We start from the raw sequence: 13075 nt of genomic DNA, 5'->3' as shown, positions 1-13075 counted from the left end.
CCACAGGCGAATTATTAAAAAGAGGGAATCAGTTTATTTCAAATAAAAATCATACAATGTAGAAATGTAAAAATTTGAGCTTGTAACAAATTGACCTAAAGGACCCCCCAACACACACACACAACCCTCTAGAAAAATTACACACAAATCCCCAATATGGGGTGAGAAAATTCACAAGTTACCATTTGGATTCAGAAATACTTTCCTAGTCATAAATATGTACAACGTCTTTTTGGAAGGGAAAGAAAGAAGGCAAGGACATGCCAAAAAAAATCTAAATAAAGGAGACAAGAGGTGCAGTGCCTTCACATGATGTGACCACAGGGGACTCTGGAGGTCACACCCTGTTCTTATAAATAATGGCTTGACATTAGGAAGAGTTTTGTAGATGATTTGATAAACAATCCCTCGCTATACTAAATGTGTGGGGGGCGTTTAATGAGGCAAACAAAGGTGAACCATGTGTTTAGTAGAACAGTCATATTTGGACAGACACAACCATACAGCGCATTCATCATGTCAGCTCACTGAGTTTGGTGTTCTGCATTCATGCAACAAAGTGGTGACAAATCCATTAAAAGTGTGGAATCAGCAAAGATGAACCTGAACAATGAAACATGTGCTTATCGCAAACAACACTTTTGATCACGTAACAATGGCTTATCGCAATCGAAACTCTGAAAAAATGTGTGTTGGGGTGGGGAGGGTGAATATAAATATTGCACATCTAAACAAGCTCCCAGTGCCTGGTTGGCCCCTTTTTGATGAGAATATTCTACTGAGATCCGCAATATCGCAATACTTCTACACACATGACAACAGTATTGCGATACCTCTACATCAATAACGATAGTATCAAAATACCAAGAAATAATTGATGACAGCATTGCGATAGTTGTATGTCAGTGACTGATGATAATATAATTGCATCATAATGGCAATATCACTGCAAAAAACGGCATTAGTATCACGGTACTTCTCAACGGATAATGATAATTGGACCATCATGACAATAGTGCTACAATACTTCAGCATCAATGACAATATTGTGATATTTTGATACTGTCGACAGGATCACGATACTGCCACATCAATGACAGATCGCAATATTTAAAGCTACATCAATGATGAGAGTTCTTATGTCGTTAGATTTTTGGCACATGAAGTGACTTGAGCTAGGCCTTGGTGTCGCTACGACCTTTCTCCTGATTCGGCATCTTCTTATCTACACCCTTGCACACTTACCAGTTTGTAACCAGTTAAGAGAGGAGTCACACAGAAAGATACCAGTACATTGTTTATATTAGGCTGTGCTCCTACAGGGGCGTAACTAAGGCAGTATAAGAATAGACATTGTTTTGGCTTATAGTCCGGAAAATACGGTAAAGCAAACGGTATTGTGTTATTTTTACATCAAAAACAATAGTGCCATGTTGAATCCACATTGATGATGATGTAATGATATTTGGAACATTTTGACAGTATCACGTAGTGATGGAAAATGAAGCTTCAAAATTTGCTTCATGAACCAGTTGTTGTATTTTTTTGACTCCTCTAGATTGCACTGTTGTCTCAAATAAAGGGGTTTAAGAAATGGCAAGTGAGTGTACTTTCAACCCAATGGTGAACAGAACTGATTCATAATCAAATCTGAAGCTTCATTTTCCCATCACTAACTTCATGATATATCTAAAACTATCTGTATGGCAATACGTATATTTGACCCCAATTTGTCATTTCCTCATAAAATTTGGATGGCAGCGACATGTTTGCCATCATGGTGGAAGGTCAACGTCAACTTTATAAGGGGGCTAACCAGGACTTACCGATGGGAACGCTGGAGGAGTTCATCCAATAAAACTAGCATTCATAAATATACCATTCACACAAATGCATGTCCAAAACTACACTCAAAAGTCAGAAAATATTTGCATATCAAAGTCCAAGAGCAAGACTAAAATTCAAATTAAAAAAAAAAGAAAAGATTATCAACACTTGTCTTGATTGATTTCAGTCATGCAGTCTTTTGGTAGTGGGCAGATTTTTTTCTCTCTTAGTCAAAAGGGTCATAAATAGAATATGTCACAGTAACACCAAGCTGAAAACAGACTCCTTCACACTTGCAGGAATAGCAACGCCTGTTCCCGACACAATCCCTCTGTCTCGGCTACAACGTTGCTGATTGTCAGGTCCAAGGCTCTGGTTCGAGGCATCGTGACTTTTCAGAGTACAAAAAAACGTTCTCGGGTGGAACTTTTTAAAGCAAAGGCTTCAAGGTCGTCCAGTTCCAGTCCCATCTCGAGCTATTCAGAGGTTCCGGCGAACGAGCAAAGTGATCAGTAGCAGGCAACGTGAGAACTCGTAGGGAGCGCGAGTCCGTCTTTGGCATCTTTGGAAGTGAATCAGTAGATTTTCTTTTGAGTGCAAAAACAACTCAACGCAGCACCGTCCCCCAACCTGAGGCAGAGAGATCGTCGCCACGGACGGACTCGAAGCGTCCGCCCTGGCGCTTGTCTATACCCGCTTAACCTGTCCCGGGTGCTGGAGACTTTTCCCAGCATGCATTGGGGGACAATTCTGGGAGCATCCTGGACAGGTCAGCTCCATAAACTACCTAAGAATTGATCTATTTTGCCAAGCAACAAATACAAATCGACACAAACATTCATTTGGTTGGGAGTACGCCTGGAATTGTCTTCTGGCCAGTCGAGTAGTTCCAGTGGTCTTGTTTCTTTGCTGCTTTGCAATCCTGCGCCGTGTGTCTCCCTTGCAATCATGTGGCCTGGTTCTGCGGTTCTGCGGCCCTGCTAGCGGGAGCCTCGCGTGGGCCGCTCAGGCCTCCGAGGCAGCCTGCGGTTTGAGTTGGGCTTTCTCCATGGCGGTGCCGTACGGGAGGGATCTCTTGAAGAAGCCGAACTGCGGAACGACACGGGTCAACGGTTGAGTGATGACACACCTTGAATAAGTTCTTTTCGTCTCCACAGTATTACTGACCTTGTACAGGACGAATATGAGCAAGGCCAGAAGCAGCAAACCTGCCAGGATGGCCAAGATGATGATCCATAGCGGGACGGAGTTCTCAATGTCAGGCTTGTTCCACACCACTGGGGTCAACACCTGAGGACCACATGAGCACACTTAGTCTCGTTCTTCAATGGGTGAACCAAGGCCGCGCTGGAACTGACTTATTGCACGTTAGAACTCGACTCTGATATCATTTTACCATACTTGTTAGGGGTGGCACGACATCCACGATTTGGTTCGTAACTCAATTTTGTGGTCACCGATTTAGGTTTGGTTCAATCCTATCTGACTGTTGGGAAAAATAAATGACGGCTTTTAGGGCAAGTCATTAATTTGTTCTAGCGAGTCAAGTCATATAATTTTTCACTGATCATCAGAAAAAAAGGATTCTTTTAATACCTTAAAATTAAATGATCATACAAAAAACAGAACACTAAAAATTAAACTTGTTCCTAAGAAATAAACACGCGCATATATTTTTTAGAAGAATGCATGTTATTTTTTTATTTACGATTTAATTTGAGACTTTAACAATGTTATACAGAAATAATCATTAATCTCCTAGATGAGAGCTCAAGCTAAATAAAGCCGCGCATCGACTGATATATTTGTACAAACATTGCAATTTTGAGCATGTTTCCTTGGAATCTCTCTTTGAATTTACAAATGAAATTACCCACCAGCCCCCTGTAAAAGTGGCAAATAAACATCCTAAATACCTTTTTGTGTCCACTGGGAACATGTTTGGGCAGGATGGCGTAGGGCATGGTCTTCACACTGTATCTGGCCAGGCACTCCAGCACATATTGCTTATACGCTCTCTGCAGGGGAAACATCACGTGCATGTAATGTTACTATCACCCGCTAGGTGGCGACAGAGACCAGGCAACCAGCCCTTTGCGCTATTCCGTGATGGATCATGTTTGAGTGTGCATTTAAATAGTGTCATAGGTCAAACACAACACCTCCTCTGGTCTGTCATACAGTAGAAGAAAAGGAAGTTCCACAAACCTCCATGAACGTCTCCGCCCAGACGCGAGAGCGCACTTTTAGGATGGCCGTGGTCCCTTTCTCCAGGAGACCCACTTGGCACTGCACAGCCCAACAGTCCACATTGGAGCAGGACTTCACAAAACACAGGCAACACATGATGATTAGACGCATTTCATTTGATTTTAAGTAAACAGTTAATATATTTACATAGACCAGGTTCTTGCTTTTGATTACAGCAAATACAAAGTCCAAATGCTCCAAATTCAACCGATGAGTATTTTAATGTTTTAGCAACCGATAAAATGTCTTGAAACACTGCTGTGCAATACATTTTAACAAAATGTATTTTTATTTATTTTTTAACAGTTATCAGATGTTTATTTAAAAAAATGAAATTATTCTCTAAAAGTTGATGACTTGAAAATTATGCTGAGTGACATTCACATTGACTATTAAAATTTTAAAATAAAAAACATTCTCATAATAATTTATGATGTACTTTTTTTTTCTAAGCAGGTCATGTATGCTGGAGCCTATCCAACCTGACGAAAGGCGAGAGGCAAACAAACAAGTATTCACACTCAGTACAATTTCATTTCAAAGTCATCAATGAGCCTAACATGTGAGTTTTTGGAGCCTGCAGCACACAGGATTTCATATTGAACTGTGTGGCAGATATGGTCCCTGCTGGGCCACAATTGGCATTTTTGAAAAGTTTTACATACTGTACAGTGGGCAGTGTTCCCAACAGACCTGAAACAAGTAAAAACACTTTGATACGCATTCCAGGTGGGAAAAAAAATGTCTCGAAAGTCAAGTCACGTTTTAGCAAAACTCCAAAAGCAGGCTCAACAGAAAGAAAAAAATGTTTCATTGTTTTTTTTTATAGCAACAGTGGTCAATTTTTTTCTTCTCGCTTTTATGACAATAACATTTTTTTAAATCTGAGCTTTCAGAGCCGCCTTCGATTCTAATCACGGCCTTTGCCATTGAAGTTAAGACCAATGGTCTTAAGTTAGTTTACTGTAAACTGTAAAACCATGCATAACGTGTTTTCACCATTAAAAAAAGATGAGTTACTTACAAAAACATTACATGCGTAGTTAAACAAGTATAGGCCATAGCAAATGTTTGAGTCTGGAACAGATTTGAGATTTCTATACCCATATCCTCTGCCATGAGAAAATCATCACAACAAATCAGCCGTCAAACTCGCATCCTGGAATTCATTTTGTTTGGCCAAAGACTGTAAACTCACTGTAAATTCAAGGCCAGTGACAAAAAAAATCTTTCTGTCTGCTGACAGGTTGAAGGACACACAAAGGGGAAAATATTTAAAAAAAATAATCACTCAAAGTAAAACAAATGGGACCCATGTTAATGCTGCAGGTTAAATAAATACAAGAGAGTCCAATGTTAAGAACGCTTATCCACGCCTGCTTCAAATTAGATCAGGAATGCCATTTGACTGTAAAAAGAGCGAAAATAAAAGGAAATCTTTTCACATAACAGCCCAACTGCTGAAACCAGCCTATTTCGCCTCCAGATTGTCGAATGAGGCGCCCACAAATCAACTTAGTGCCCAACACGTGGGCCCCATGCATTGGAGGCAGACCACCCCCACAAGCGAAGCTTTCAGCACGGAGCTCTCTGGTTCACTTAGGAGGCTGACAAGGATAAACACAGAAGGACGAGACCCAAAGTCAGACTGACTTATTACGGCTAAACAAACAGACAGGTGAGTTATCAAGCCTCCTGCTCGAACCTCCTCTGTGCCCACGGCACGAGAACAAACCCCGCGCCTCCTGCCCAAAAAGAAAAAAACAACCATGGGAAGGGCATGATGGTTTTGCAGTGTCGAGTCCAACACGTCCTCGCTCGTGGGCTTCTGTGGTCAGGACGTGAAGGTCGTCGATGTTAACGTTCCTGAAACGTCATTAAAAGGAACAGCAGGAGACGATGCGGTTGTTGGTGAATGAATGTGGTTTCTGCTTTGGCCTACGACTGATTCTTGACTACTACACAAAAAAAAAAAAAAAAAAATGGTGTGTTGGTTTGCCGACATGTCCATACATCTGTACCGTGAGTTTCTTTGCCCATGATATGAGCAGCTGGACAAAAATCCTGTGCCACTTTTCAAGTGACAGCCTGCTGGATGAAAGACACTAGTTTCAAAGATTTCCGCAAGACAAAAAAAAAAAACAAGGATCAAGGCTACTTTAGCATACTTTCATTTTTTTTTTATTAAGGAAGTAATTTGAAAAAAAGTGTTTCAAATTGAAACAAGTTGGAAACGTAATAAATGCACATTTAATATCCAACTATGTACTGCATATTGGTTTCAAAGTACTGCGAGTAAGACATCAATTTGCTTTGGTAGCAAAGTTCAAATGGCAACAATTCTATTGATGCAAAATGTTTGACTTGTCGCCTGTTAACATATTTTGTCCAAACAAGGAAACTAAGTATGTCTTCAATAGTGTGACTGATTCTAGAATTCAAGTGTGAACTTCTGAAAGCGGACACGTCCTTTTCTAAACTCTCACATAATAACATGCTTCTTTAGAGAGAGAGAAAGATGCTTTGAGCGTCGTCACGGGGTGCGTAAATGCTGGACAGGCATAGTTTCGGACGCCAGTCTATACACATACACACACAAAGGTGTCTTTACTTGAGGCAGGTATCGACATATGGAGGCATCCAGTTTGCTCCATCAATGGTACCTGTGTGCACCCAGAACTATATGTGAAGGAGGCCCCATCTCGAGACAGTTATTATTAGTAACGACAACAGGTCAAATCTGACAAAGTGTCCCTTTTATAACGTCGTTTACCCAGCAGAGGACGCAAAACGCAGACATGTTAAAGCAGAGAGGAACAGTTTTAGTAAAAAGTCACCTATGTGCACTCAGAGCAGAATGAAATCTTGTTATGCTGTGGCGAGAGAGAGAGACTGAAAGTGGGCAAAAACACAGAAGCGATACGCGCGGTTGTGTGAAGAAGCAATTGAGAGCCAAAATAAGCAGCTTAAATTGTGTTTAATTTCAGCCAATGGATGAAGTGCAATAACGACATCCACATCTACAGGGCGACCCTTGTCCGAGCTCATCTGTGAATTTGCCTTGCACGAGTCTGAGAAATGTTCCTGTACGCTGTATAATGATAGTTGCGTTCGGTATCGTTTGGTGGGGGAAAAAAATCATCTGTGTTTATAATATCGATACTACCCAATTTAATAACATGGAGACTCATGGCTTAAAGTCCAAAGCAGCTGACGCATGTACAAATTGATGACTACATATATATATTGTTGCTTTTAATCAGGTGTGTTTTGTAGTCCAGAAATTACAATAAATGGACATGAATAGGAAATTAGCCAGCTAATGAGTTTTAAATCATGTTTTTTTTTTTTTTAATTATGAAACCTCTACCGTTAGCCTCTCCTCAAGCAGGGACGCTTTTTTTTTGGGGGGGGGGTGATGTACTGGTGAAATGCAAGGGGGAGGACGGACGTTGACGCAGGATGAAGTTGGAGGACGGAGCGGCAAATTAGTGTGAAGTGCCCATCTCTGCTCGGTGCCAGTTGTGGCAAGATCTCTACAACTTGTCTTGATGTCAGACCCTGTTAGCGAAAGTGGCGCTATCTTACCAGGTTTGTCAAGTGCGCGAGCGGGTTCCTGTGCGCATCCCGTTTTTCCACGCGGTGCTCATGAGCCTTCAGAGCCAGATGAGGCGGTTCGGTCGATGTGTGTTGGAGCTGCAAAGGAGAGACAAGCATTACGGTGACCTGACGCCAGCCTTTTCTCCCGTTCGGAGGCCCCGATGTCAGCGTGCCATTAATCAGACGCATGGAAGCGTAGCGGACTCTTGCCAAAAGAGGACACAGATGAGCTCTGCCCAACATCTGTAAACACAAACAACTCCCTTCTATTTGGAGGGAGGGGGCACACCGCTGGCTGTCAGAGATGAGTGAGTTTGCTGCCACTGAGGTGGTTCATCAAAGCGCCGGAGGGGTGAGCGTGGTGGGCGGGGCCGGGTGGGCTGGTGGACACTTAATCATACCTCCCGCCGGCAATCAACAGGAGGTCTCAAAAGGTTGCGCGAGCCCCTGAAAGGTCGCAATCTGAGCGGATGTGCAAGTGCGGAGCGTGCACTCACGCTGAGTTGCAGGCGGTTCATGTTGCCGTTGGAGGTGCAGTTGACGGGGCCCTCGGTGGAGAACTCCAAGGGGTAAAGCAGATTTTGGCCCTGGGCGGAGAGGGGGCAGCGCAGCTCCAGCAGGGTGTGACTGATCCGACTGGGTCCATTGTTCACCAGCTGGGAAACAAGACGCAATGCAGTGTCAACAACACGACAACGGGATGATGATGCCTTTTGTTGTATTGAATCAATCTGAGACTTTGCTAGATCAAGCTATAAGAGGTGTGTCACAAACGTTTGAGGACTGTTTTCACGTAAAAAAAAAAATATATATATATATAAATAAAAATACAAATTTTCCAATTTCATTGTGATCCAGACGATCAACCAGCACGTCAACAAACAAGATGCGGCAGTGTTTGCTTCGATCCATGCAAGAAGAGTGGCAGGACAACGTGCTTGCACAAAATGCCTTGAGCATCCTACAGTTCCTGGCAGAGAAGAACATCGTGAATCTGGAAGAAGCTCCACCTGACTTCATGTCATTTTTTTTGCCTCTTTCACAAGTTGAAGAGCGTCATGAAGGGAGCTCATTTTAAAAATATGGACAATTGAGATAGCAGTGACGAATGAGCTGCAGAGTATCTCAGAGGAATCCTTCCCAAAGTGCATGAAAACGCATTAGACTCCAGGGGGATGACTTCAAAGAGGAAGACTTTTAGTTGCACTTCAAAATATTCCTTTTGCGACACCAGTTTGGGAACTTTCCCGATACACCTTGTAAAATCCAGTGCAGCTACCTAAAAAAAACTAGCATTAGCCACCAAGCAATAACAGACCAAACTTGCAACATAAAACATCAATTTGAGAAAAAAATCCTGAAGAGCCAGACTCATGTTTTGTCTCTTTTGTGCTATTCAAGACGAGCTTTGAAAGACACGTAAAGGACGACGGCAAAGAGCAAACAAGTCCGGTCTGTCGCAAAGGAGGTGGGAAGGGGAAAAGAAGTGCTTACCTCATAGATGTGTTCCACTGCTGGCCCCACTTCCTGTTCCATTTCGTAGTCCTTGGTCACTTTCCAGTTAGCTAATGGGAAGAAGACCTTATCTGGGCGAGACACCCTAAGGAATCAGAGAGAGAGAGAGAGAGAAGGTGGGAGTGAGAACATGTTTGGTGAGGCACCAAAAATCTTCCTCCTCACCCTTGCAGGATGACCTCCGCTTGGACAACCACCTCCAACTTGTAAGGCACCACCTCGCTGTGGGAGTTGTTCTCGTTCTTACTGCAGATGCCAAAAGACAGATTGCTGTAAGATGACCTCAGGAGCAGAAAACATTTGGGGATTTTTAACGGCTGGCGAAATACCTGCGAATCTGCAGCTCAAACTGGACCGTTTTGTGCGTGTCTTTCAGCCGAGGCACCGTGAAACGAAGACCCGCCCAAAGCTGAGGAAAATAATTCATCATCAGACGCATAAAACCACACTAACTTGAACATAAAAAAAAAATAGAAGGAGAATGTGGCACACTTTAATTACCGTATTTTCCGGACCATAGGGCGCACTTTAAAGTCCCAAATCTTCCCCAAAACAAACGCGGCGCCTTGTAAAGCGACAAGCCCATTATATGGACTGAGCATCACTCTCGACCATCGACCCTTTTACTCATTGGGCTGTTCGAAGTGCATGTTAGCACATCCTGCTGGTCAAAGTCTGAGTCATCTATGCTTCTAATTGACCGTGACTTAAACATTATGTGACTATGGTGTTTGGGTGATGGTGTAGGAGAAAGCTGGACAAAAGGGCAGCTGTCCACAATGTTGTAGTCTGTCTTATCATTTATGTTATTGCAAGCAAGAAACGTCCCAGGTTTAGACAACAGACTGCAAAAAGCCCAAAGCACAACATGCACATCTCTCTAAACAGCCATGTGATTGGCTGAGTCTAATATTGCTAATATTTGCTAGCCGGTCGGTCAATAAGGTTTTCCATTGAATGCCAGCATAAAACTGGTAATGCAACTAAAATGAACTATTTATTGTATTTAAATAAACAATGAGTGTAATTATTTATGTTATGTGCTTATATTTGCAGTAAACTCCAACTGAGGTGGAAACAAACATCTGAGCACACACTCAGGGAGGGTAGAATAATATACAAACACTGCAAGTGATACGGTGCATTCAGGGTAAGTCCACAGCATAGGAATTTACACGTTCATAGTTTTTTCTTTTGTTATCCATAAATCAATTCAACTTTATTTCTAGAGCATTTTTCATAGATCAAAATGCAACTTAAAGTGCTTCGCAATATTAAAAAAAAGAAGAAGAAACTCCCAAACAGCACCCCACCCCACTTCCCTTTAATTTTTTAAATAAATAAATAAAAATAATAAAAGACTGAGAGTACTAAAATATGTAACAGTAAGTACATTTATTTTAAATTGCATGCTGTTTTTATGAATGTGAGAAGCAAAATTTTAAATCACACATTTTGCATTTTGATTCATTGTCCGGCACTAGTTACAATTTTTTTTTTGTTGAATTCATAAAAAAAGCTAAAGCCTGTGAAAAGTTAAATAATGATTGGAAAAAAATCCCATGCATTTTTACTGTTTTTTTTTTTTGTTGTTTTTTTTTTTTTTTTTTTTACAAAGTCATATGTCTGGTAGAAAACATCCAGGTAACCTTTCACATACTAGATTAAAAATTGGAAAAGCCTGTATGGACAATAATAATGTCTTAACAGTTAGGAAACAAAAAGGCTTTTGATACATCAGTCTTGTGTCATTTCCAGCTAAAAGATACAATTCAACAAGAAAAATTCTCAAATTCAAAATAAGGCCCGGGCTTGAAAACTTTTGGTGTACCCACGGAAGACAATTTATTGGGCAGTTGAACAACTCTGAATTTGGCCTAAAATTTGAAAGAAAATGTGCTCCAAAAGTTTGAGACGTAAATATTTAATTTAATTTAATTTATGATGCTGGAAGTTCAGATCCACAGCTTTAACGAGGAACTGAACAGCTGGTAAATTCTGTTCATGTGTGGTTCCCATTATTTCTAATGGAGAAAATCAATTTGAACCCAAACAAAAGATCCATTATGAGAGTTAAAAAAAATTATAAAGAAAATGAGGCAAAACATTTCCTAAAACCAGCTGACTGTTCCTCTGTAACTTATCTCCGGATGACTTTTGCCTTTTCCACCACCGAAAGCAAATCTGGGATGTTACGTCATTTCTTTATTGCCTTTAAACATGCTTGTTAGAGGAAGCAAAGTGCCTCGCGACGGTTCACTCACGCTGGTGCCAGACTTCATGGGGTTTCCCAGGTCACAGCTGAGGTATCGAGTCTGGTTCTCCGTGTCGTAGCTGCAGGTCAGCTGGGTCAAGCTCTGCGGACCACACGTGGAGGAAAAATGTGTGAGCATGCCAAAGGAATTTGTCAAAGTGCTTTTCATTTTTACTGGCAAATGCAGCTGCGCTCACCTCGTTATTGCGGGCGATGCCGCTGTAATCGGCCTCGGGTGGCAGCACCACATAGAGCTCTGCCTCATACGCGCCACCCTCACCCTCATTCCTGGCGTTGAAAGTCAAGGTCACGGCGTTGTCATCACCGAGGTAAACTTCCTTCCTGTCTCTGAGGAGCCGCCAAATGGAACAAATGATTACTTATTGAGGTCAAATGGTGAGACCAGGCCAAGAAATGTGTGGAACATCTGTCAGCTTGCCATATATAAACACAGGTCCGTTTTCGGTGGGAAGCAAAACAATAGAGATGACACTTTATACTCAAGAAGGTCCTGTTACTTTAACCGCAAATCAATTAAATGTTATCATCTCCCGAGGAAACCACATCAAGCTGAAAACAAGCGCATGTCCTTTTTCCAAGTGCTGTTGAACGATGCCTTCATTGATTGGATCCGCAAAGTTGCCGCAAACATTCTCTGCGGGGACGTTATGGATGCCATTGTTTATAATCCAAGGTTTTCTACGTGTATACAGTCCAAAAAAATAAATCCAACATTAAAAAAAAAATGTTTTAAATGGAGAGAGTGTTTAGGGTTTCATTCTTTTTATTTTTTGCTAATTTCAGTGTCAACTCCACAGTAAATCGTAAATCCAAAAAGTTGTTATATTGGATAGATTAGTCCATCTTCTAATCGGATCGGTTCAGATGTTTTCTTTTTAACACGCTGATCAGCTGCAAAATCCTGATTATATAAAGTCAACATGGCACACAACACCGCTCCCATTCTGCTTCCTCCCCTTCCCTGGAACAATGAAGAATTCCATAGCGAGGCTCACACACATGCTTCTAATTAGCGGCTGTTCTCATAAAGGGAGAGCTGGCGAGCAGTCCTCCTGTAAGTCAGCTGTAGTCGCCTTCTGACTGGTGCTGCACTTTTTTTTTTTCCCCCAAAACCAAACAACGGCCCCAAATTAGTAAAAGGCCACAACATTGTGAAGCCTCCCTGAGGGACCCTTTCCTCCAACAGGTTGTGTGCTTTGGCAGCCCAATGTAAGAAACAACAGTGCAGGAATTATAGCCTCTCTCTTTTTTTTTTTTTTTTTTTTTGCATTTTCTAAAATTCCACAAAAGATCATGGACATCACATTAACCCTTGGCCCAAACGCAGCAGGCGCAAATATTCGGACATGCTCCCGATTGCACACTTTTCTGGAGTTGTACTTTGAATGCACCCTCAGCAGGTTGTTCCATATGCGAGGGGTCGCCCATACATGCAGATGGCAGATAAATATAGGAATGTGAAATCAAAATGACAGAGCGGAGAAGGGAGTATCAGGGAGGAGGAAAATGCTAACAGATTTCTCGGCGCAGCGTGTGGCAACCTCCGCATCAGGCGGGACCTTTGGACTTTTTGGCACGCGGCGCTGACATTTCCCGACAATTTGCCTG

The 13075-nt window shown here is 41.9% G+C and overlaps 1 protein-coding gene across 1 annotated transcript in view; it reads right to left on the bottom strand.

Moving 5' to 3' along the window:
* Nucleotides 1–1634: 1634 nt before the first annotated feature.
* Nucleotides 1635–13075, bottom strand: part of itga5 (integrin, alpha 5 (fibronectin receptor, alpha polypeptide)) — a 43036-nt gene continuing 31595 nt past the window's right edge. The window contains exons 20-30 of the mRNA XM_088289331.1: nucleotides 11644–11794; nucleotides 11457–11549; nucleotides 9522–9601; nucleotides 9358–9438; nucleotides 9172–9277; nucleotides 8175–8333; nucleotides 7666–7773; nucleotides 4036–4149; nucleotides 3744–3845; nucleotides 2995–3117; nucleotides 1635–2916 (exon numbers count right to left, since the gene is read on the bottom strand). Coding sequence (XP_088145457.1) covers nucleotides 2833–2916; nucleotides 2995–3117; nucleotides 3744–3845; nucleotides 4036–4149; nucleotides 7666–7773; nucleotides 8175–8333; nucleotides 9172–9277; nucleotides 9358–9438; nucleotides 9522–9601; nucleotides 11457–11549; nucleotides 11644–11794 — 1201 coding nt within the window. The 3' untranslated portion in view covers nucleotides 1635–2832. The remainder of the gene's footprint in view (nucleotides 2917–2994; nucleotides 3118–3743; nucleotides 3846–4035; nucleotides 4150–7665; nucleotides 7774–8174; nucleotides 8334–9171; nucleotides 9278–9357; nucleotides 9439–9521; nucleotides 9602–11456; nucleotides 11550–11643; nucleotides 11795–13075) is intronic.

Source organism: Idiotropiscis lumnitzeri, chromosome 3, assembly GCF_059441095.1.
Source record: "Idiotropiscis lumnitzeri isolate Australia: NSW breed Sydney's pygmy pipehorse chromosome 3, RoL_Ilum_1.0, whole genome shotgun sequence".
NCBI classification, from domain to species: domain Eukaryota; kingdom Metazoa; phylum Chordata; class Actinopteri; order Syngnathiformes; family Syngnathidae; genus Idiotropiscis; species Idiotropiscis lumnitzeri.
This window is presented reverse-complemented; position numbering and strand designations above follow the sequence as displayed.